General features: G+C 40.8%; 1 protein-coding gene across 4 annotated transcripts in view; it reads left to right on the forward strand.

The window, feature by feature from the left end:
• The window catches only part of arhgap36 (Rho GTPase activating protein 36), a 102,826-nt gene that overhangs the window by 42,132 nt on the left and 34,034 nt on the right, over positions 1-26,660 (forward strand). For all 4 annotated transcript variants that reach the window (XM_061710730.1, XM_061710731.1, XM_061710732.1 and 1 more), the window contains exons 2-3: positions 4,242-4,398; positions 21,033-21,101. In XM_061710730.1, coding sequence (XP_061566714.1) covers positions 4,242-4,398; positions 21,033-21,101 — 226 coding nt within the window. The remainder of the gene's footprint in view (positions 1-4,241; positions 4,399-21,032; positions 21,102-26,660) is intronic.

The raw sequence follows: 26,660 nt of genomic DNA on the forward strand, positions 1-26,660 counted from the left end.
TGCGTGCAAGTGTGCGTGCATGCGGTTTTATAGATCCAGATTTTTTTTTGCGCCCGCCATTTTCGCCTTTTGGGTGTACGTGCACTTTTAGTATGAATCCTACGCACTCCATTTTAAATGAGGCCCCAGGGCTGTAACAGTACTGCCACGTCTACAGACTACTGTTTCATGTCCACTTAAGACGGTCTGGTAGAAAGTAATTAACGGATGTTTTGGAATAAAAAGCAAAGTGAAGGAAAAAGGAAGAGGGACTGTACATAGTCTACAACTGTACTACACTGTATGTATCAGACATCTGTTGTTATTGGTGCATTGCAACAATAGGATGTGTTTTTAAGGATCAAAGCATCGGTCAGCTTGTGACCCCTTCCAGAAATGCACAAAGAAGTTTCTTGTGTCTGTGAGATTCCAACAGAGAGACAACACTCCTTTCAGCATCCCAGTTGGTAACACAATTTACTATTTCAGTGTGGTTGAATTTGTGTTTCCACCTAAGAATCTGAGAGGAGGCACAATACTCTAATCGGCATTGATTAACGTCAGATAGATGCGCCAAATAACCTTGATTTAGTTTGTGAATCAGCCCAACTGCGTCACTGGTTCGTGAAGGCATCATGAGTTTAAATTTGCCTGAGTGGAGACGTGAATTAAGACATTTTACAAGCTAACTGTTGCGTGGGTTAAGCAGCGGATTTATTCACAGTCTTCAGTACAACATTTTTCGAGCTTACTACTTAATGGACGCATATTAAAACATGCATTTCTTTTATTTAATTATTTTTTGTCTGGTTAAATCACACTGTTTTCACTCAGGTTTGTTTCCTCTCCTTTCTCAGTCTCCCTCAAGTAAAGTTTCCTCCTGTTTCCCTCTCAGTCCTCTCTAATCATTGCTGTCCTCAGAGTTAAGCATCAAAAATCAAATATCATCCCTGGTAAAATTGGATCCCTGCAGAAATAAATGGAGATTAAATAGGTCTGACAGTGTGTACTGCCACGACCTGTATGTAAGGACATGTACCGCTGCGATGAAGTCATCTATTCAGCTGTTTGTGGCTGATAATGTGTATTTTTCAAGAAATTGCCTTGGGAACAATTATAAAAGTTCAAAAAATACATATAACAACAGTTCAGCTCGTCAGTGTGTTGTGTGGCAGCATGGTAGTCACCGATAAAGGGGTTACATAACACTCAAGGGACTCCAAGTGAACAAAAGACAAAGAGAGTAAAGTAATACTGTGTCTTTCATTAGTTTTGACAGCACAATATATTGTACAATCTCACCCCTTTTAACTTCCTGGTATGGATTTCAACCCATTATTTTACTTCTCAAGCAGAAGGGACTTGGACAATGTGAAGCCAACGTGACTCTCTTTGTCTAGACGCCACTTTATACGTTACACATACATGCACTCATTTTCTTGAATTCAGTTTCTATGAAATGTGATCAGATTGTCATCAAAGTCACCATAATTAAACAGTGTGTGTCATCTGATGACAGATAAACAATTATAATTTACTGCGTTTTTGCTGAGCACAACCATTAACGTTTCACAATGCTAGAGGAAAAAGTAAGTGAACCCTCTGAGTTAAAAGGTGGTTGAAATCTCCTTTGACAGCGATGATTTCATGTCTGGATCAGACCGTAACAAGGTTCAGGTGTTTGACTGCTGCTCTTTACTGAACTATTTTTAGCATGTTTGCTGTGAATTACCCTCTAGGGGTCATTTCACAGCATTTCTATGCAGTACTGGTTCTGACTAAGCCGCTGAGAAATGTGGAATTTTAAAATAATATTTATTTTCTTAAGTAATTTTGTGGTTGACTTACTTTGATGCTCCAGGACATTTCCATCGAGGAATCCAACCCCTGAGGGAAAGGAAACAAGCCCAAATCATGGTGCACCCTCAGTCCTACTTTCCTTCTTCATACTTCCTTATTTTTAGTTAATGCCGGCAAATTTAAATCTACTCTGCAGGAACGTCTAGCTAAAGTCGATTCTCAAATGAAAATATGGATACTTTTGATACTTCAGTCATTTGTGGTAATGTATATCATTAACAGCAATATGGAAGGTAACTAAACTATTCACATTTTGTCTAAATGACACGCTGCTGGTAGGAACTACTTTTTTTATTTTCATTTTTATAGTAGTTCTTATTTTTGTTTATTATTCTCTTATTTATTTAGTGATGGAAACACCTTTTTCAAACACTGGTTTTTTTGTTGTAACAGCTCGGCTATATGGTGAATGAGGCCGCTGCCTCAGTGTACTTCTGACTTTAAAATAAATAGCTAAGTAAGTGACTCTAATGTCTTGCATTCTCAAGCTATCTAAAATAGACCAATCTTTAGATTTACAGTGGGCACATTAGGTGGTGTTGCACAATATATCGGTATCAAATCAGTATCGCTGATACCAGCCTGAATTTTACTCAATATCGGATCGGAAAGGAAACTGGTGGTATCGAACATTACTACTACGGTACCTTATGTTTGTTGGAGCTCATTAAATATGCCCAACAGTCTTGGGGAGTCAATCAAATCATTCTACCCCTGCAGTGTGGGCGGGCTTAACAAGATAACGACGGAGAAGTGACGTAATCATGATGTTACAGTGCAGATGGCTGCAGCTGACGATTTAATTAACTTTGGCATCAAAAGTTAAAGGTTTAGACTTTTTCTTCAGAAATTTAACATAAGACGGTACTCAAATCTTTCCTTTGCAAGTCACATGTCTTTGCTGGTTTGCCAATAGACACAAGTTAATGTTCTATGATTACACACTCTCCCACTGATTCGTCTTCTTCACTCTGCATGCATCACCTTGTTTGTTGCTCTGATTGGTCGTAGCGCTAACCAACTGTGTTGGCGCCGCCTCTTGGATCAGGAGGCCCCATGGTTGGTTTTCAGATCCTACAACTTGCTAAATGTTATCTATCACGCTAATTTTGGTGCTCATTCTTGTGTGTTTAAAAAAAAAAGAGTTTTTGTTTTCTGAATCCTGCATTTAGCCCCCGTTTATGAGTTAATCCTCGTCTCAACCATAATATATTATGACATATGTTCACATTCTCTGCAGGACAGCACTAGAAATAAATGAGAACTCTACATGAATGCCTTATCAAGACTTGTATTTGGAACAGACGCGACCATGTTTCTGTATCTTGGCTTAGTTTTTAAGTAAACAGTGAAATGACAAAAATATGAAGTGTTTAGTTGTACATCTGAGGTTGCTATTTTCAGACCTGGTAACCAGATGATGTGATGATATCCCACAGCTTATCCACATTAAATGGGGACTATGATGAGGGCATACATTTGAACAGATTCTGAGGATTAAAAATGGTTTTATGGATAAAATGTTGCAGATATGATGTAAAATAGGATTTGATGCATCTTTATGGCATGTCAGTGATTCTTTAAGCTGAATAATTTATAGCATTGGACTTGAGTTGGATGCACGTTCACTGTATGCATCCATGCAAAATCTGTACACATTTCTGTCAGCATTGGTTTGTGAGTCTGGGAGTTCAGCAGTAGACTCACTGTCCACAACTTTTAATAACAAGGCCAGTGATTTATAATAAAAGCATTCTGTTATTAACGTGTTGTTCTCAAGCCTGGTAAGAGAGGCTGATCTGGGAGGAGATTTTGTGGGACTTGACATGACTCCTCCAGAGGCACATAAACATTACACACCCTGTGAGGTTTTGTTCTCATGCTGAGGTTATTGCAGTGCAGGTACATTCTTTGTGCATTCAACTTGTGGACTTCTTAAATAAACTTCCATTATGACGAGACCTCAAAGTCAACAGACGGAAACGGCATCACAATAGGAAAGGGGACGATAAATATAAACAAATTAATAAGATGTGAAAGTACAATGGAAGAAGTAGTAATACAATGTTTTGCCTTTTAAAAAAAACTATCTGATGATGTTTTAAAGTAAAAATATAAAAATAGGACAAAGTTAAATGCATGCAAGTCACTGTTTGTGACTTTTTTGGACTTTAAATTGGATTTCTTTTTCCTTTAAACGCTTGATTGTTGGTTGATAATGTGCACTAATTGCAGCCCAGCGGTTTCCACTTTGTCTTTTGATTCCAGTAAATTGTCAGATGGACAAGAAAGTTTGCTCTAGAGTTTAGAGATAAAAAGACAGCTGCTCAGCATAATGAGCTGCGTTGTTTTTTCTCTTGGTTCTTAAATGCCGATTAAGCCTCTGCTGCTTTTTCCCGCAGGGGGATCACACGTGGGCAACCATGTTGGGGCAGAGCGTGCGTTTGCAGCCGGTTCCCATCCAGAACCTGTCGGAGTTGGAGCGAGCCCGGTTGCAGGAAGTGGCACTGTACCACCTGGAGGAGAGGGACCTGGACTTCAAGATCAGCGTCCCCAGAGGTGTGAGAATAACCAAGAGGCTGTTACTGAACCACATACTCGTGACTGTCTGGAGACTGTGCTTTATCTGCAAGTGTTGGGGGCAGTTTCATCAGCTGTTTTTAGTTATTTTAAGTGTGCAAAGGTTAGCTACAGTATAGGGCTGGGCGATTTTGGAAAAAAATAAAATCCTGATTTTTTTCTCTGAAAACCCGATTTTCGATTTCGATTTCGATTTTTTTTGGTAAAACTACAAAAGAAAATGGAAAAAATGGTTTCAAATATTTTATATTTATTTTTAAAGAAAAATAGCAAATAAATTTCCCTATTGGGAATGAAGTGCAACTGAAAGATACTGTAGATCCTCCTTGAGTTTAGTGAAGTGACAACATTTACAATTTTCTTGACCAAACTAGACGAGCTCTGTCTGTAATGCAGCCAGCTGCAAAAAAATCGATTTTCCGATTTCCTTTTTTTAACATCGATTTTGATTAATAAATCCGATTTAGATTTAAAATCGATTAATCGCACAGCCCTACTACAGTAGGATTATCATGTCTTTACATTGCTTTTTTATATTGCAAATAAGACATAATTAGTGGTAGTGGCTGCTGGCAAGGACAGTTGATAACAATATACAGTACTAAAGTGATTTCATAGTACACAGTTAAATCCTAAATTAGTAATCAAAGATTAAGCAAACAGGCCGTTGGACTGCAGGCAGATTTCTAGAGTCCTCAATATTGGAGCTGTTGGCAACTCCACCTCCGAGCTACAGCTAATGAAAGAGCATGAGCCGAGGTCACTCTGGAGAAGGATAAGATGCAACCCAGAGGACAGATGCTCTTATATCTGTTTATTATTATTATTTCAATAAAGACCCATATGCAAAAATATACAATTCTAAATGAGATGAGAATAAAAGTTTACGATGCTTGATCTTTCCTCAGCTTTACTTTCCGAAGAACACGCCCTGTTTCATGACTGGTTTTGCATCATTTTCTGTGTTAATTCTGGGATGTTATTTGTTAAACACGGTTTGAAGACCAGATAAGTGACTAAATCACTGTCAGCTTCCGCAGTGCTGCCAGTTAATAAAGTCATGGGGTTCACACAGAGGATTCATGTGCACTTCAAAAGTCCTAAAGTCTGAACAGCACAGCTGCCTTGAGACTGAATTATTTGTAGCAACATATATAGTATTGATCAGGATTACACTTTTCACATGACAGAAATGTGCTATGTAATGAATTTTTGCAGAAACTATCCTGGGCTTTTGAGCCGGCGCTGATAATGTTTCTCTGACTTTTTAATTTTTTACTTACGAATGATCACACACAAAATCTGGTCTCGTGGACCCATTTGTGCGCCGTTGGAAGAATATTTCACTGTATTGTAACTACTGTATCAAGGTTAAAACAACACGGGCACAAATCTCAGACACTCACAATGATGGGCGATGGCTCCAGCTTTCTCAGGTGTCTCAAGCAGTGGGTCGCCTTTACAAAGCACTCTCATCTGTTTTGAAGAGCAGCGTGAGAACCGAATCTTTATCCAGCTGAAGCAGTTTGAGTGGCTCAGCCTCCTGTTTTACAGGATTTTAGCTGATTGAAAGGGGAAACCTGGAACACTTACATAAATCGCTCTTTAAATGTCTAAAAGTCCAGGCTGTTAAATGATAAGGCAAGGACAAAGGATGTACCATAACGTGCTCATTCAGCCATGTCAATATGACTAGTCTCAGTGGGCCACTTTCTTCTCTGTAGAGTTGTGATATGTGAGGGGCCGACTCGGTGAGGTCATCGTGTAAACCAGCAACTGTTGTTTTTCTGCTGTCTAAAAAAGGCTCTTCTCACGGCTCAAAAAGGAAGACGTTGGCTAGTCTTGTCTGCTGCACAGAAACAATCTCACGGGGTGCTGAGCTCAGACCTGAAAGGACATTTTTTCACATTAAATACCACTGAAGGAACGACACCACTGATGGAAGCCAAGCACTTTTTCAGCCTCTCAACTCCAAATGTGGTCATGATCTTGAGTCTGCGGCTTAGAAATGACCTGATAGCCACATTAATTTGTCTTTTTATTTTTAGTTCTGATATGAACGTTATTAATGTTAGAACTATGTTTCCTCTTTGAGGACTCTTTAAATCAATAGCAAGTGACTTTCTGTCAAAAGCGTATTCCTATCACCATTTTCATCAATTCCAATGCTTTCTACATAAAAACAACCCCCAACATAACCCTAACTCCTGGAAAAGTCTTAAAAATTAGCAGATAATTTGCTGTTCTAACCAGGTTACCTCAGGCCAGATCGGTCAGGGCGTAATAACTGAGCTCCTCCTGGTTTTTAGCATTTCCTATTAAAAAATAATTCAAAAACAACTCAATTATTGTAAAAAACAGTGTTAACGTCACATCTTTTAGCACATATCTTGGATGACACGGGTGGCAGTTCCTAGATTATCCAAGTTTGGATAATCTAGGAACACCTATAGTCATATTGTACATCAAATCATCAGCAGTTAACGTGTGCAAAACGTCTGTAAAAGTCTGCCATATTTGATGCAAAACAGGTTAATTTCTTTCCCAAATCCTTTGTTTTGATATTATTGAATACTCACATGGAAAATGCGCATTTTGTTGCCTTCAAGGAAACTTTCTGCATCGCCCGCAGGGCAGAACGGGAGTTCTGGTTGCATTCTTGCATACCCATGTGACCGAAGCTTTAAGATTAACTTCTCGCTGACCTTTCATCATTATTTCTGCCCTGATAAACAAACATGAAACTGGTCGGTCATTTGAACCATATTATTCCTGCCTAATGCCGCTCGACTTTTCTTTGTCTTTAATCTGCATGTGAGAAATGGTTGCCAAATGTTTTCAAAGGTATTCCTGTGTCAACTACATAGCCTACTAGTGGACCTTTCATCTAAAAACCTCTAAACAGATGAAGCTTTTCTGCTGCCCACGCCGCCCCAGACCCCAACTGTTCTGGTTAATCTGGGGCAACACTAGGAAACAGACACTCCAGCCCATGTTTACTTGTGCAGACATTCCTCATGCTACTGGATTACTACATCCTTTGAAACATCATGTGTAACTCCTTGATCCGTCTAAACTCTCGAGCGCTAAATCCATCTGATAATGTTAGATAGTTGAATGCTGCACATTTTTCACCTCACCTCACACACTTCAGCGGAGAGGTTTTCTCCTCGTGTTTATCGAGGCGGGAGGAATCACCGGGGTTGGGAAGTTCACCAATCAGATGCCACAAGAAACAGAGTGTGAAGCAGTGTGTGAGTGTGTGTGTGTGTGTGTGTGTGTGTGTGTGTGTGTGTGTGTGTGTGTGTGTGTGTGTGTGTGTGTGTGTGTGTGTGTGTGTGTGTGTGTGTGTGTGTGTGTGTGTGTGTGTGTGTGTGTGTGTGTGTGTGTGTGTGAGAGGGTGCACAGGGTCTCTTGGTCGCCTTTGCTCCTTGGAGATCATTGGGCATGTAAGCTGCTTTTCTCTGACTCCAATGTTCCCTCACGTCTCGTGGGTTAATTAACCGCCTAACCTGCTCAACTTATTTCTGTATACGTATGCTCTCACTGATCTCCAGGTGCAATCACACTTCTTCTTCGACAGTGTGTGGGACTTAATATCCCTGAGAACAGAAACTTTTAAATGGGAATAAAGCGACTTTACATCCGCGGGTTCTTATAGCCAGTACTCGAGTTGTAAAAAGAAATCAAGGGGGATGGTGGATTTTATCATATGGGGATAGATAATTTATGCTGATTACAAATAATATAATATATTACAAATAATAGCACTGACCAAAACAGCTGCAGAAATACTGCAGGAATGACATAGCAGCAGTTAAATGCAGCCTTCTGTAAGCTTTAAATATCCACTGGGATTACATCAAATACATCAAAATACAACAATTAAATAACAGTTTTCTGAACTTATCAATATGATTCTGTCATTCACAGGATAAGTAAAATGGATCACTGCAAAAACTCAAAATCTTAACAAGAATATTTGTCTTATTTCTAGTTAAAATGTCTCATTTTAGTAAAAAAATCTCATTACACTTAAAACAAGAGTCATCACTGGAAAAAAGAACAACTTTCACCTGTTTCAAGTAGATTTTCACTTGAAATAAGTAGAAAAATCTGCCAGTGGAACAAGATTTCTTTGCTTGTAATAAGAAGATAAATCCCACTGGCAGATTTTCCTACTTATTTCAAGTGAAAATCTACTTGAAACAGGTGAAAATGGTCAAATAGGTTATTTTTCTGGTGATGACTCTAAATGTTGAAATAGCAGTAAAACCACATTCATTGATGAAATGACATAAGGGATGGAAAGGGGGGATGGCAGTTTTAAAGGGGGGATGATTTTGACCATTTTTATTTCAGGGAGGAGGCCATCCCCCCTCATCCCCCCTCAACTCGAGTACCGCTTATAGCCTTCCCCTTAAAGTTGCCGTGGGGAGTGATGGAGTGAGGAAACTGATGCTGTTTAGCTGGTTTATCTTATTTGTGGGGGGAAAAAATGTAAGCGCTTCAATCTGAACTTTAAGCATGGGGGTCGTGACACCAACATTTTGAATGAGAAGTCCCAATACAAGACTCACATCCAGATATCAACAGTTCATCTGCGTGGGTTGTCGTGGTTACGATATACTTAGGCATTAAAAACAAAAGCTACATGTCTGGTATGGATTTACAACATTAGGTTTGTACAGAAAACCCCCCACAAACTGCTGATGGGCAAGTTATTTGTGTGCGTGTCCACAGAGCCTTGCTCTTTACGGTGTCTGCCGTGCCTCAGGGAGAGGAAGCAGCGCGACTCACCCAGGACTCTTGACACGCTGGGTTTGATGTCATCAGATACGCCAAAAATACAGTCTTATTACGGCCTGAAGGGCTCTCTCACATTTGTTACTGGGAATTGTTTGGGTCTCCCATCAGGAGATGAACACTGGGCATGAGCACGATAATATGTTTGATTAGTTGTAATGAGGAGGGTTGTAACATTTATGACTCCTTCAAAACGTTTTTTTTTTACTACTTAATCCGTTTTCAGTTCAATTCAGGTCATTAGTTTTGAGCTAATTGACATCAGATGCCATATCAAGGCAATTACATGGAATATAAATAAGGTGGTTCAGTTAAATACAGTCCATTTCAGTCCAATTACGATCCAATTAATTATTGTAACTCAAGCCATCTATACCTACACGTTTTTATTAATGGGGACCTATTATGGCATCTAATACCTATTTTAAACAGGCCTTGAATGTCTTAAAAACAAGCTTTTGATTGTTTTTGCTAAATAAATAGAAATTCAGCCTCTGAGCCATGTCTTTATCTTCCCTTTCTCTAACCTCATTATCTATGCAGGATTCTGAGTGGGCGGGGCTATGATAATGAGGCACTGTGCTGATTGGCTGCCTGAATGACGCGATACACCGCTACAAAAAAATGGCGGAAGCTCCGGCCGGCGGAGTTAGTTGTGGGCGTGGTTTCACGCATCGGAGGCCAATCTATGTAAATCGCTCTCGTCGTTACGTAACGACGGGAGCAGAATCTGAACGGCTCGTATAAGTCACATCACACTGGATGGATCATCTGGGCGGCTGTACAGACACTGCAGAATTTGGTTGCTTTCCTCCTTCTCTGAGTTGGCAGGCTGAGGGGAGACCACTTTATAAATGTTAAAGCAAGAGAAAACGTGTTTTTCATAATAGGTCCCCTTTAAAAAAGGAACGTTTTTAGCCTCAGCCTAAATCAAGAGGCGCTCTAGTTTCCTCCAGAAAACAAACTTGATGCTAGTTCCACAAGAGAAGGACCGAAGAACCAAAGGTTCGGCTTCTTAATCTGCTTTTGAAAACTCTGGGAAGTTCGCTGTGAGGTATTCTGCTAGGACCGTGCCTAACAGATGATATTAAAAAGGAGCCAAGTCTCTCCACAGCTTAAAATGCAAGAGGGAAACATCTCAGAGAATATTTGGACTCGTTTGATTAATTGGGTCGTGTTCTACGTTTTCCACAATTGTTTTAAGCATCAGTGCACATAGTAAACATATGTTTCGGAGGAAAAGAGGATTTAACAATCCAAAAATGTATAGCTTCCACATTTTCTGCAGAGTTGGACTGTAATGATGACTTGGCGCCGCCAGCTCTTTATCTCAATGCAACGGTTGCTTATTCTGACAAAATTGGATGTTTTAGTAAGAGGTTCAGTAGTTGGCTGGGAAACACTCAGGATATTCTAGTTGGGGAACATTTGATCATATTTGGGACAGCTGTGGATACACAAAAAAGCAGCATGTTTAAACAGAGCTTGTTGGAGGCATTTATCACCCATAACAGACTCAGGATTGTCGGACACATTTTTTACGGACCTCTTGCGGGGTATAAATAAACCTGATGTCTGCACCCCTGGGCGAGGTTTTATTTTGAGGGTTTTTTCCGACAAATTATACTATCAAGATGTACAGTATATTTAGCAAACCACAATATACCTTTTAAACCAATCAAAACAGACCCAAAATGTATGCTTTCCAGGACGTATTCTGGTTCGTTTCCCACAGTTTTCCAAAGAAGTTCAAAGTCCAAAGTTTCCTAGTGAAGGAAGTCAGAGGTCAGTACTCACAATGAAAAAAAACAACATGTTAGGGTCCAGAAATTACTTGGAATTGGCATCTCATGGGAGTAAATGTCCGTTTAAACTCGTCCAGGCTTACAGTTAGTGACAAGAGAAAAGTTTGTTTCTCCCATCTGACGCATCCTGTGAGACTTCCTGCTCTCTTCACGTTGGGAAATCTTTCCATCTTTTGCATGTTTTTGCTGGGCTTTTTTGATAGATGTTTTGGCTCAACAGGTTCAAAAAACACATTCACTCAGTTCTTTTAATAAATATTCAGAGGTACCAGCAGCCACAGGCCAGAAGCCTATAAGCCAGTTTTCTCATCATGTTTGAAGGTTTTTTTTTTTTACATATATATGAGGGGGATAGGAACGGGGGGTTGGGCTGCACTGTGAGCAGATATTAGAGGGTGCAAAACCCATGTGGAACATCCTTTGTCCTGTATAATGTGTTCTGTTAAGGAACTTTGTACTGTATAAGTTGCAAGTTTGGATTCTTGTCTTAGTGAAAATATTTAAACATATTTGTGACCAAAAAATTGTATTAGTGTTGAGACATAAGTCAGCGACCGAGTTATTTAATTTGGGGGTGTTTAGATTAAGTAATTCTTTCACCTTAATGGGAAGTTGCAGATTCACTCAGTTTTAAATATACTGGTACACAACTCTAAAAGATGGTGGTTGAATCAATACTGATCAAATCTCAATTAAGGTTGAAATTATGACAATTACTCAAAATGAATGAAACTCACACAGTCAAAGGGGAGGAAATTAGTTTGCAATAGAGCTGCGGCTTCCATAACCAATTCAAATTTGAAATTATGACATCAATATCAATTGCATAACCTTGTGAACAGTACAACTGAAGCTTCCTGGACTGTTAGTGTCATTTCAAATCTATTTGAATGGCCTCAGTAACAAACACGCCGTCCCTGATTTAATTTGTCCCTAATGCGATGACCTTAGATATGTACAAACTGTTTTTGGTGTGTTTATATGAACCAATGCCATCCTGAGAGCCACTACCGCTATTTATACGTTTAGCTTATCGCCTCCCCCTGCAGTTTCAGACAGTGTTATTGTGAGAATTACACATAAGTGCGATGTGTTAATTTTTCCTGACGAGTTCTGGGCATCAGCTGAGGAGCAGATGGTTTCTTGTGCCCAGCTCGCATATAAAGCGAGTGTGGGAATGTTTCCTCCGTGTTTCTCCCCCGGGGGGAAATCTCTGCGGTGCACCCTGTCTGCCACGGTCCAGGCATCACCCCCTGCCACGCTCCCTCCTTCCTGGTTTGTCCTCTTTCGGGATGATCTCACTTTCTCTCCGCTGGGTTTCTCCTTCTCTTGCTTTTACCAGTCTGTCACCAGGCGGTTATTTATCCCTCGTGTTACATCTCGCTTCCCCCCGAGTTTCTGCATATTTTCCCTCAAACAGAGAGAAGAGCTCATGTCACAGAGCCCTGCAGTTTCAATCTTGACCCCAATGCTCTGTGTGCAAACGTCCAAATGAACGCTGCGAGTTGGTCCTGCCAAGGAATTCCTTGTGAAACATGTCGGTAGTAGTGCAACAGATATGCTCGTCTTTGGTTCGGGCTGAGAGTTCATTCTCATGAACTGTTGTCCAAGATACTCTACAGGGAGTCCAAACTAAAGGGTTCGTCCTTTTCTCTAAATTTCCTCCTGTGTTTTGTCTTTTTGTATCACTTTTTCCTCCACTTCCAGCATTCCTCCTTTCGTTTGTATCTTTCGTAAACATTTCTTTCCATCTCCTAGTATGATTCAACACTGTATATACACCATATTCACGTGATTGGCAGTGGAAAAAATTGATATTAGTGACACATTTCTGCCATCGCAAACGATACTGCGATGCGTTCTTGGTAGTAGGCTATGTGGAAGTGGGAAATGTCAAACTTTAAAGTGTGGCTGTTGAACTGTACAGTCTGGCATAGTGTATTGCTTTTATACTGCGATTGGTGCCAAGTACGGTCTAAAACAGCTTTTTAAACAGAAATGTGTCACTAATATCAGTTTTTTCCACTGCCAATCACGTGAATATGGTGTATATACAGTGTTGAATCAAACTTCTACTGATAACTTCTGCAACCTACGTTTCCTGAAGGCAACATGACTGAGGAACGTCCCCCGCCTTCTCTCTTATGCTGTCACTCATGATGCCACGCCCCTCTCAGTTGATGCCACGCCCCTCTCAGTTGATGCCACGCCCCTCTCAGTTGATGCCACGCCCCTCTCAGTTGATGCCACGCCCCCCACGCCATATCGGGGCCAAAAGTCCGAAACTGAAAAAAAATGTAAACTAAAAAAAAAAAATTTAAACTAAAAAAAAAGAAGTGAAATTGAAAAAAAGAAGTGAAACTGAAAAAAAAGATGTGAAACTGAAAAAAAAGATCTGAAACTGAAAAAGAGATTTGAAACTGAAATAAAAAGTTCTGAAACTGAAAAAAAGATCTGATACTGAAAAAAAAAATTAAAACTGTAAAAAAGAATTTTCAGGTTCAAATTTTTCAAATTAGCAAAACTTTTGGCCTTGATTTGGCTCCATACTGAGGTCTTTAGCAATCACTGTCCTGATTAATCCAGATCACATTGTGCTCAGATGAAACCCGACCGACTTTGTTATCAGCGTTAAAAGATTTCAGACACAACCAGGAAGGCCACTCGGTAACGCTTCAACTAGAAGCAGGCAGATGTTTCTGATATGCCTTTATCGTACTTATAAACTATCAATGAAATGTGTTTTTGCTACAGATGTAAGCCGCCGTCCTTAAAACCGCCCCACCCCCATGTACCATCTCCCTGGCAACCACTAGCTGTGTAGCTGTGTTGTCGGCTGACAACTTCTACAAAAAGTTGAGCGTCTTCACCGTGGTTCACTTTGGCAATGCTTGACGTCACCTTGTTCAACGTGCAGCAACTTTGTTGGAGCTGTTCGTGTTTTAGTCAAGTCAGACTCAGACCTCAAGTCCGAGTCCAAATGGTACCTGGAAGGTTACAATTCCTGAACTGCAACAGAGAGGAAGATGAAAATGTATTCATGTTTAATTAAGCAGTCTGAAAGAAAATAAAGCCTCTCTCTCCCTAACAGATGTGGAACGCACCAAAATGTACAAAATATGTTACTTTTTTGAGGAATTTCACTTATTTCCAATAAAGATTTATTTTGGATTAAAACAGTCCAAATGCTCTTTTGGTTGTTTCCTCTTGTCCGGTTGTCTGCCATGTGTTGACCGTTAAGACGGGTTGTGGTACTATCACTGGCTCCACACACCACAGGAACAGCACTGCTTAATCTATTAACTTTTTATTTGCCACGGGTGCATTCCCACATTTTGAAAATCTCCTCAAAAATCTTTTTGTTGGCCAACCATTCCATAGTTACAAGTAGCAGAACAAACAAACACAATTAAATGTGTTTATGCATGACAGTGCTCTGTTGTAGGTCTTCTTAGGCCACGTTTACACGTAGCCGGGTATTTACAAAAACGGATATTTTCCCCTCTACGTTTTCAAAAAAATCCTCGTTTACACGGACCCGCATGAAAACGCTCTTAACGTCATGCAAGCCAATCAGAATCCTGGAAAAACATCAACAAATGACACGTGTGTAACTTCCAGTTAAGGGCTGATTTATGGTTCCGCGTTACACCAACGCAGAGCCTACGGCGTAGGGTACGCGGCGACGCGCACGTACCTTGCGCGTCGCCGCGTACCCTACGCCGTCGATTTAACGCGGAACCATAATTCAGGCTTCATGCTGCTGGCTGACGCGCTCACAGGCTTGAATGAGCAGGAGGCTGGACGGGGGGGGGGTTACTTTTAAGTGTGAGTTTAGAATATTAAACAGGTAAAATACAAGAAAATATTGACGGTGGCCAAACTAATTGTAAACACAGGTCGCACACATGACGCTGGTGAGTTTCTGGTGCATAATGTGACGTTCTGAAGCTTAAATCTCCGTTTTCCTCCGTTTAGACGCAAACGGGAAAACGGAGTTTTTGAAAATCTCCACTTTGGCCGGAGTTTTCAGAAATGATCGTTTTTGGTGACTTTGACCTCCGTTTCCGTGTAAACGGACGGCCAAAACGCATGAAAACGCCTCCGTTTTTGTAAATACCCGGCTACGTGTAAACGGGGCCTTACACTGCAAACACTCAATTCTAAAAAAAGTTGTTTTCTTTTTTAAAGCCTATTTTTCAGGAACATTTTTTTACCCCATTGGCAAGGATCATTTTGATTAAAATAAGAAGATTTTGACCAGGTTTATGAAATATTAGGGTCATTTCTAGAGGGGTTGTTTTTGCAGTGCACTGTGGAATTGTATTTCTTACATTTTTTTTTTAATTATGTTTTTGTTTTGCTGTCTTCTTCGGCTTGATGAATTTGACAGACATTTCAATTAATGCCAAGTTCATCATTAGTTAAGTGCAAATTATGGGGGTATTATTGTTCCAATATTATTTGTGTGTGCGTATCTCAATCTGTGTGTGCGTAAAAAGATTTGTGTGTCTGTATTCAGATTTGTGTGTGCGTAAAAAGATTCGTGTGTCTGTATTCAGATTTGTGTGTGCGTAAAAAGATTCGTGTGTCTGTATTCACATTTGTGTGTGTGTAAAAAGATTTGTGTGTCCGTATTCACATTTGTGTGTGCGTAAAAAGATTTGTGTGTCTGTATTCATATTTATGTGTGCGCAAAAATCAGCCGGTAGCTCTCGATTGGCTGTCTTTGTACACGTGGATTTTGACACACTTCTGCCGCGGCAAATCTGTAAAAAGATCTGTGTGTAAAACGATTTGTGCGTCCGTAACTTTTCCTTTTCCCTGAGCTCGGACTCACAGGCTCTCGCCAGGCTACAGCAATGCAGCCTTCACCCCACTAGTCGGCGCGTAGCACTCAGGCCCCGTTTACACGGGGCAAAAACGGAGGCGTTTTCATGCGTTTTGGCCGTTCGTTTACACGTAAACGCAGCTCAAAGCCCCCAAAAACGATCATTTCTGAAAACTCCGGCCAAAGTGGAGATTTGCAAAAACTCCGTTTTCACGTTTGCGTCTAAACGGAGGAAAACGGAGGAAAACGGAGATTTAAGCTTCAGAACGTCACATTATGCACCAGAAACTCACCAGCGTCATGTGTGCGACCTGTGTTTACAATTAGTTTGGCCACCATCAATATTTTCTTGTATTTTACCTGTTTTATATTCTAAAGTCACACTTAAAAGTAACCTTTATTGATCCCACATAGGAGTAATTCATGTTATATCAGCTATAGAGAACAAGGTAGCGCCGAAAAACAATATATAGCCTATCCCCCCTCACAAAAATAAGAAAAATATATTTTCTCATCAACAAAGCATATTTTACATAAACATATTTAAAAAATTAGTAACATTTCTTTAGATTTTTTCAGTTCTTTTATTGTCTGAAAAATGGTTCAAATGTGTTATTTTGTTATTTGAAAAAATTTAAATTTGTTTTGTTGTTGAGAAAATATGTTTCTCTATTCTTATTTTTGTGAGGGGGGATAGACTATTGTTTTTTTTTTTCAGCACTACTACTATAGCTGATATAACATGAATTACTCCTATGTGGGATTAATAAAGTTCTTATTTTTGCCATCTGAGAAAATAAAATAAATAAATAAAATAAATAAAAAATAAATAAAAATATTATATTTGGTGCCTAACTGTTTCCCAAGTATATTAGTGCGTGTGAATGAATAAATGAGACGTAAAAGGTCAATTTCTTACCTAATTTCTTACTCATATAAAAACAATCCTAACCCTAATAATTTATCAGACTCATGTGCCTGACAGCAGAATTTTGGGTACAACTTTTTTATTTACATACAAATGTTTATCATTACGAATACGAATAGTTATAACATGGACACATCTTTTTGGAAGTTATCTTACTCCATATGCAACCCGATTACTAAGTGTCCGACATAGGTCCGAAGTAGATGGGGTTCAGGTGTTGCATGCAGTTTAAAAATCCAAACAATGTCTAATATGATCAGAAACCCGATGGAACTGCTGCAGGTAAACGTACTGACTGAGAGCTACGCGCCGACTAGTGGTGTGAAGGCTGCATTGCTGTAGCCTGGCGTGAGCCTGTGAGTCCGAGCTCAGGGCAAAGGAAAAGTTACGGACGCACAAATCGTTTTACACACAGATCTTTTTACAGATTTGCCGCGGCAGAAGTGTGTCAAAATCCACGTGTGCAAAGACAGCCAATCGAGAGCTCCCGGCTGATTTTTGCGCACACATAAATATGAATACAGACACACAAATCTTTTTACGCACACACAAATGTGAATACGGACACACAAATCTTTTTACGCACACACAAATGTGAATACAGACACACGAATCTTTTTACGCACACACAAATCTGAATACAGACACACAAATCTTTTTACGCACACACAGATTGAGATACGCACACACAAATAATATTGGAACAATAATACCCCCATAGCAAATACTCCAGAAATATTGGTACCAATTTAAAATTTCACTCTCAGTTTCACATCTTTGCCGTTAGGAGATTTATACTCTTCTCTGGAAACTACATTCTATGACATAATTGTAAAATTAGTAAAAAAAAAAAAAGAAAAACCTGGAAGAAGTTATATCCTTCTTTGCTGACAAATGAAAGAAACTGCTTGATATCCACAAAGGTAGTTTGTTTCCAAAACATCACATATTGGCTTGTTGCAAAATCCTGCAAAATTACTTCACTGGCATCCACATTCATTAATTTATAACATTTACAGCTGGATAGATATTAAACTAAGACAATCAAATATTTCTTTTGCAAATTCTACAATTAGGCTGGAACTTGTGTGGGGAAAAAAAGTGCATTTGAACAAAAACCAAATGTAAATGTTTGCACCTCTGAAACAGCCAATCTTACTTTATTAAAATCTGATATCTTACATAATGTTTTTGCAAAAGGTTTTAAATCTGCCTGCAGACATAGTAACGGGTGGGGGGGGGGGGCTTAAAAATCATCAGTTCCGGAAACTCTTGGGAGATATCGGTGCTTTACGTTCTCAGCAGATCTTTCATAAAGTTCTAAACCACCATTGTTCCCCGTCTCTGAATCCCCGCTAAGCCAGAGGGAGTGTTTTGATTCAAATGACTGCTCTCCAGTTATTTACTTGCGCGCAGACTGAAATCAGCCTCAGATGCAGTTTTAACGACCAACAAAAACATTCTTAGTGATGCAAATTTGCAGGGGAATGGCTCTTTCATACATGGAGTCACAAATCTGGGTACTCGTGTTTTTCTGTCACCTTACCTCGGTTTACTGGTGTCTTATCACATACATATGTCATAGAAGCACACAGGCATACACTCATTAGAGGATCATCCTTAGCTGGCAACAGTGTGTATGCTGGGAGGAGCCATGAGCTTTGGAAATAAACTTTAATTTCCTGTAGTCATGGGAATTTGACCCCGTTATCCCAACAGCACAAACAAAGTCTCTCTCTCTTGCTGTTTTTTAGATATACAATATACTTTCTTTATTCTATATGAGTAAGAGGAGAATCATTTCCATGATAGTGACGGGAGTATTCTGGACAGTATTCAACTCCAGTCGTTGCTTAATAGGTGACAAGATCCAACCCTGAGTTGGTAACTTCTAAACAGCAGCTTTACTCACCATAACAACTCCTTCCTCCACATAAACCCTGTCAGAGGACGGGGATGTTGAGCTCATAAAAGACAGTAGACGAGCCTTGACATAGAAGGCGTTCACAGCCATGTGGACTGGAACTGGACAACTGCACAGTTTAAACCACTGACATGAATTCTTGGACTAAAGACTGGGCCTCCTTCCAAAAGATAAACAATTTTTATAGCACTTTTCACACAGTTGAATATGACACAATGCTTGGAAATGTAAAAATAAATAGTAAATCTAGTTTAGGAAGGGGTTAATATTCTAGGAAACAATTGGATTAAACTTCAAAAGTCACAATAAAATTGATTCATGTAAGCCAAAACAATTTTTGATAAAAGCTAAAAACGTTGATGAAAAGAAAAATCTTACAAATAAGTGTAAAGTTTTTCTTTTGGATAGACCATAATTTCTCGTCAACGTCCAGTTGCTTAAAGCTAAAACTGTGAAGTGAGCTGAACCGGACCTTTTAACCGATGCAATGACGTACTTTAACTCTGTCTATATATTTTTCCATCGTTCTGTTTTTCATTAATTTAAAATTTGTTGCAGTATAAGAGTATTTGAATATTTTTCATGTACATTTATTGTTTTAACAATAACCTTTTCTTTGCCTGAAGACATATATTTGATTGTCTGCCGTATCTAACTGTACCGTGACATCACAGACCTGATGAATGCATAATTATCCAGCTTCCTCATCTTTATCTTGTCCTCTCATAGTGCATATGTGGTACCTCTAAAACCGGGCATACACTGTGCGATTATCGGCTCGTTTTGAGCCGATTTTCCAGTCGTGCGACTATTTTTTGGATCGGGCCGGATTTCGACCCAATCGTTGGTCGTGCCTCGTGCAGTATACAGTACGTGGGGTAACGACGAGAGATTAACACCTCACGACGAGCTCCCGATCACAAATCGTGTGCTCGCAAGAAAATCAAACGTGTTTGAAATCCTGGTCGTGCTACGACCCGATTTGCCTCATCCTTTCGCAGAGAGCATGCGCAATCTCTGATGTCACGTCAAAAACTATTATATGTAGTTTAAGTGTTGCAAATTCACATTACAAATCATGTTTTAATAGCAGAAAAAAAAGGCTGCATATCCCACGTCTGCCCAGCCAATTCCTTGTCCAATTACGGCGTTGTCTAATCTTTTGTCATTTATCGCCACACAGAACGGCACAAATTGCTAAAGGCTGATTTATGGTTCCGCGTTACACCAACCCAGAGCCTACGGCGTAGGGTACAGTTCCAGTACACAGAAGTCCGACGTGAGGATTATGATCGTATAGTGTGAGCAGACGGGTCGCATCCGAGCATCGGGACGTACAGTGTGAGAACATAAATCGTGCGCTGTGAACTTTTGAACTCAAAGATCTAGTCGTGCAGTGTGAGATGGGGCTGTCTCAAACGATTTAAAATATTGCCCAGCTTAAAGTGAGTAGCTCAAAGCTTCTAAACCAGCTAAAACCAGCTGCTGTGAACAGAGCTGTGAAGACGTGGCTGTAAAGGGAGCTTCTATACTGTATCTTTGTGTTATTTTGACCAAGGCATGTGAGATATTTGATTAAGGTGTCAGCAAAGTGTATGAACCTCCAAACCCAGATTTTATTTTTCTAAAGAAATTACCGCCCTCGTTTCTAAAAGATTCAAAAATATTTCTGAAAAAATACAAACTGACACTGGTGCATTTGTTTATTTAAGAACTTAAACAAAACCTACTTGGTATACCATTAATCGCTTTATTAGAGAAAACACAACCTCTTTATTCATGTTTTTGCTATAAAGTCTATTAATAGCAGAATTTATGAGAAATGACAGGAAAAATCAGAAAAAAAGAAAAGACTCAAATTATGAAAACATGCTTTCATTTATTTACCTTTCTTTTATGTTCTTGTCACACGTACGTCTGCCTTTTGTTTCACGCGCAGCCAGTAATAATAAACTGGTTATTCAAACAAACAACAAGGACTCGTCTGTTGAAACGGTTTGATCTTCGGAGGAAGAGGCGCGAGCACTCAGGAGGGACGGATAACCGGTGGAGGAGAGCGGAGAGACAAGAGTTCACACTGAGGGCACTTTGAATGGAAGGTGTTTTAATGTGGCAAGAAGAGAACACTGTTGAGCTCATTAGGTTCATTAAGAGCTGCAGAAGTGTTGCTTCTTTGGTGTGCAGATAATTGCTGCCCACCAGTGTTTGATCTCACCCTGGTCAAAGACCAAAAGCTAAACAACATCCCTTATTGTGAAACACACGCTCTTACCCGCTAACAAGCTTTATTCATATCGAGTGTTCTTTTATCCTCCACAGAAATACGCAAACGAAGAAAGTCTCTGCGCAGGAAGTTTGACTCCTTTTCCAAGGAAAAGAAAGAGCGAGGTGAGTTCATGAAACACACCGACATTAAAGCGGTTAAACACCATCCCATCCACGGTCCCTGCTGGTCTCCCGGGGTGAATGTGGACACACTTCCCCACAGCTCCACTGTTTTCCGCACGAACTGTCATGATGGAGTACAATGCAGCCTCTGTTGGCTGAAGCAGCATCTCCACCACCGGCGTCCAGTGGCTTTTACCAGCACTAACCGCTAATGGTCTCTCCTACTTGAGACGCTGTGTTTATAAGGCACAAGTGACTCGGGGCTGCAGGGCTGAATCATGCAGGGTTCACTGAGTCAGACTTGGGTCCTGCGTCTTTGTTCCAGCTGCATTATTATAAGCTGGATGTTGAATGAAAACAAATGCCCACCGGGCTCCTGTACAGTCACGCTGTGTCACACTTTGAACGCAACTGCACCTCTTTCAGAAGAAAAGGTTGATTTTTCCGCAGTACTCTGATTACTGCTAAAAATAAACCTTTATCTGTTAGCTGGTGTTAAATAAAAACATCAGGGTTATAGTTTGATCGCCTGAAGAGTTTTTGGGATTTGTTTCTGGTCTGCAATGCAAAAATGGATGTATATTAAGTAATTAAATTAAACTTGTGTTTGAATGATGAAGTTAAATAGAATCGGGTTCCTGACTGAGATGCCCGGTGGCAAACAAACCCCACCACTGTTGTTGAATGAGGATAACACATCTTTAGAAGGAATTAGTCTGTTTTAGTTCCTGTTTACTTTATTCCCCCTCCCTTCTTTAAGCCTCGTGGTCAATCATCTGCTATGTTACCTCACACCTCTCATAAAGAGATGCCCGCTGTTCTCAGGTGATTATCACAGCCGTTAAGATACATGCGTAAACACACAACACTCACACATTCACAGGTTGTATTTGCAGCTCTTTAAATCCAGCCTCTTAAAAACAGCCACTTATGGCGCTTTTATACTAGTACCTACTCAGCGCGACTCGACTCGTCTCGCCTCCACTCGCCTTGTCCTCGTTTGTTTCTAGACACCCAGATGAGAAGTAGGAGGTTGGAGCGAAGCTGCTGTGACGTATTTGATTGTGTGATCTAAACGAAGAAGACAACAACACTAAAGATGTAGAACCTGGAGGAGATGATATATGTGCTGCTTTTTTTTTTTTTTTTTGTGTCGGCGCTGATGAAAAGTCAGCTGGTAACCGTGAGCGACTGAGAAGTGACCGAGCGCCTGGTAGATCTGGTCCTTCCTTATCGCCCGTCTAGATCCCTTTTTAATTCTCTCCTCAGACACCAGGTTTATGAACATCTGCACCTCAGAGTTGGATCATGAAACAAACGTTTGCGCTGCCATTGCCTGTTGAATAAAATCGCTGCGAGCCGCTCTTGCGCTGATTCCCGCTTCTTGACTCAAACGTCTGACGGCCCCGACCCCCGACCAATCGGTGGCGTGTAGTGTGATGACATCAGATCCAGGGCCGACTTAGAACCTCGGCAGAATAGATACAGAAAAAGTATCTACTCGGCACGCCTCCACCCGCCTCGGCCCGTAGTTTAAAAGCGCAAAACGGGGGTGTGGCGAATATAGAGTCGCGCTGAGTAGGTACTAGTGGAAAAGCGCCATTAGCAAGCTGGTTGAAACAGAGAACACTGAGGACTCTGCTTATCCACCACAGACGGGATGCGTCTTGGGCCAGATACCGCAGGCTGCTGATTACATGTAAAAAGTACTATATGTCAGTAAGGGTAATATCTTTGGAGTTGCTGTAGTATTTCTGGCCGTATAGATATACTGAAGCAAATGCAACACAGAACAGAAGAGGTGGGATTGACTGTATGCGATGACTCATATACCCTTTTTCCACCAAACCGGTTCCAGGGCTGGTTCTGGCCCAGTGCTGAGTTTGGAACCGGGCTTTCTGTTTTCACTGACAAAGAACTGGCTCCGGGCCAGAAAAACTGGTTCCAAGGTAGCACCAACTCTTTGCTGGACTAGAGGAAAGAACTGCTTACGTAAGTGGAGGAGGCAGAGTTATTAAGACCAATGGCAATAGCAAGACTGCAAGACCGCGACATTTTCAAATTTCAAACATGGTCTGTGGAGGAGACAACCTGTCTTTTAGCGATATGATCCACAGAGGGTTCTACACGGATCAAGTCCGTATTTGAGCAAATACGTTGTTGTTGCTTCAACTTTTGCGCCGATGCAAACGCAGCAACGTAACTGACGTTTGCAGTGACGTGATGACGTACCTCCCCATAGCACCCGAGCTATGAAAAAGCTGTTCCGGTTCTCAGCTGGTTCGCAAGTTGAACGAGTTGTGAACCAGCACCAGCACTGGCCCAGAACCAGCCCTGGAACCGGTTTGGTGGAAAAGGGGTAAATAGGACCATGTAAGACCCACTAAGATGACCAAGATGAGTGCACATTTGCTACTAGCACTTTGGATTAACAGGTTTTTACCCCAAAACCAACATCAAGCCCCGTGTTCCTACTTCTCCATTATTGATATTGGCTTGATTGTCACTGTATCTGTTTATTTGTACGTCTATCAACTCGTTTCCAGGGTCAGTTTCTTCTGCGTATAATAGTATTTTCTCCTGGAGGTCCAAGTCAGATCCAGAGGAACCAGGGGCCTCATCTATAAAGCTTGCTTGCGCAGAAAAAGCGCCTGAAAGTTGCGGAAGCCGCCTTCTACGCAAATCCTCGGATCTAAAAAGAAAAAACTAACCGAAAAATCTGCTTATCTTTACGGCAACTAGGACCCTCCCGTAAGAATGTACTTAAGACACGGGGAACTGGCGACGCAGGGTTTGAGGTGGTGAAATGAAGCCAGATTCATGTCATACTCTTAATAATGTCATCACATATCACAAAATATATCAGACTTAAAATAATAAAATAATAAAATAAAATAATATAGCGCTGATCGTGTTCCTCTGTGTGTGAAGCTGTCAGTCAGGACTCTGGTGCTGCTGGAGCTGCAGCCGCGGTGCAGGACACGCCGGGAACCTCCTTCACCGCTTTAGGACAGAACAAATGAGGGGCTGCGTTTAGGGAGCCCCACGGAGCCCCTCATTTCTTCCCTAAAGGGACTCAGATTTGTTTTCATATATATGAGTTTTACGGGCGCGTGAAACCTTTACGTGCGGGTGTATGGTGACTAAATTATGGCCCCGCGTTAAAACGACGCAGAGCCTACGGCGTAGGGTACGCGGCGACGCACACCTACGCCGTAGGCTCTGCGTTGGTGACGCAGAACCATAAACCCGCCCTGAGCCGCTCTGAGGGGAGACGGGGGAGGAGGGGGAGCGGGGCCGTTCTCGTATCGCTTTCATACAGCGTCTTGATAATTTGCAATTTAAGGCTGAGCCTACCATTAGTTTTTAAACTGTAAAAAGTAAGGGGAAAATAAACATGATTTTGAAAAGACGGGGGGACGTGTGTCCCCCTGTTGCACGGGGAACTCACGGCGTTCCGCGCAGCAACGGCGTGCTGCCACTCACTCGCTTTATTTTATACTATTTATTTTTTCTACTTTTACTGTGACCACAAAATAATGTGGTTTTCCTGTCCTCCTCCTATTCAACAACATCTAGATCTCAGATCTCAGTGAAATTCAGTGGCACGGTGGCTCGACACGTTCATTCATTCATTCTGAAGCCAAACAGGTTGCAGGAAGCCACTGCGCATGCTCAGCACGCTCATTCATATGCAAAATGATTCCATTTTTGGTAGAAAGTGGGCGTGTAGAGGGCGGGATACCAGGCGGATTCGCGTGCGCAGCCTTCCAGCTGACTGTGATTTATAAAGAGAACCTTACGTGGAAGTCTGCGTGCACGCGGTTTTATAGATCCGGATTTTTTTTTGCGCCCGCCATTTTCGGCTTTTGAGCGTACGTGCACTTTTAGTATGACTCCTACGCAGTCCATTTTAAATGAGGCCCCAGATCATTTATTTGCATGAAAGAGGAAAAGAATTGCAATGGCTGTCCAGGCTTGTAACAATGTGGTATTTTTACATTTTATTCTGTCACCTGAAGGCATTGTTTGAAGTTTGGGGAAAAAAACAAAAAGAAAAACTACAAAAACCGGCATATTTATTTTAATGCATTAACAATACCTGTAATTAGGTTTATACAGAGGACACCGTGTCTGAAGTAAACGTATTTTTAAACAGGATACCCTGGAGGATCAACCTTATCGTCCAGCTGTCAGTTTTGTGAAAGAGCAATAAAAGAGATTCCTAAGAAGCAAAGCATTACATCTCCTCGTATCTTCTCATAATGAACTCAGAGCCGAGGACCAGATATCCTCAAGAAGCACTTGCGTTTCTAAACAAGCCTCTTGTACACACAGCTGTCTTCCTGTCTGAGCTTTAGCGTGGGATTTTTCTAGTAAGTCTAGGATGTCCTAAAAGTGAAAATATGTCAATGAATTCCTGATGTGGTAAGGTAATAAACTCTCCAAGAGTGGACATTTACACATCCAATAGAAAGATCCATACAGCAAACACAGGTCAGGTACCTGAAGTTGATGCAGGGACATGATGATTGACACAGACTCAAAAAACTAATCCTACCAAGTCCTTCACAGTATCTTAGCTACACTTTCCTGGCAAGATATATTCAGGTTTTTTGTTGTATTCCTGGAATCTGTGGAGCCACTCTTCTAGGTTGGGGGTCTTCTTTCAGCCCCTTGGTATTTTTCCAGCTCCTCATTTCCCTTCTTCTTGACATTCCTGTTACTTGGGTTTGCCTAAACAAAGCTACCCCAACCATGTTGGCATAATGTCAGACTGGTCAGCTATCACCAGCTCACTGGCCTGGTTCATAACATCCCAAGGGATTTAATAGTTAATGCCCTTCGTCTTTTGGAGTGTATTTTTAACTTTGGGACTGGTTTTCCAACCGGTACTTGGTACATACGTGGTTATAGAGTCCCATGTAGCCCGTATCTGGCTGCATCTTACAACCTGTTGTAGGGCTGCACGATTCTGGACAAAATGAGAATCACGATTTTTTTGCTTAGAATTGAGATCACGATTCTCTCACGATTTTTTTCCAATATAAAATTTATTGCACTTATTACTTTAACTTTGCAACAGCTGAACAAAAATATAATAACAATAAACATCTCTTGTCTTCTTTACACAAACCTTTGAATAATTTAAACAATAATAACAATTTTGAACAATATTTGTTCCTCCCTGAGTTGAACACCCTTTCAGAAAGGGGACTTGTAACAGATCCTGTAGTTCTGAGGCAACAAATTATTCCTCTGGCTGGGATGAACCCCCCATTGCCTTTTGCTGCTATTAAGAAGCTGCCGATACAAAAGGTAAACGTTACAAAAAATATGATGCAGCGGTCGCGGGTTCGAATCCAGCCTGCGCACCTTTGCTGCGTGTCTTCCCCGTTCTCTCTCTCTACCCCTTTCCAGTCTGCATCTCCAATAAAGGGCCACTAGAGCCCAAAAAAATCTTTAAAAAAAAAATATATATATTTTTTTAAATCGTCGTCATTTGGAAATGAGATTGCGTTCAAGCATGAATCGAGATCGCAATTTTTTAACGATTAA

Source organism: Cololabis saira, chromosome 20, assembly GCF_033807715.1.
Source record: "Cololabis saira isolate AMF1-May2022 chromosome 20, fColSai1.1, whole genome shotgun sequence".
NCBI lineage: Eukaryota > Metazoa > Chordata > Actinopteri > Beloniformes > Belonidae > Cololabis > Cololabis saira.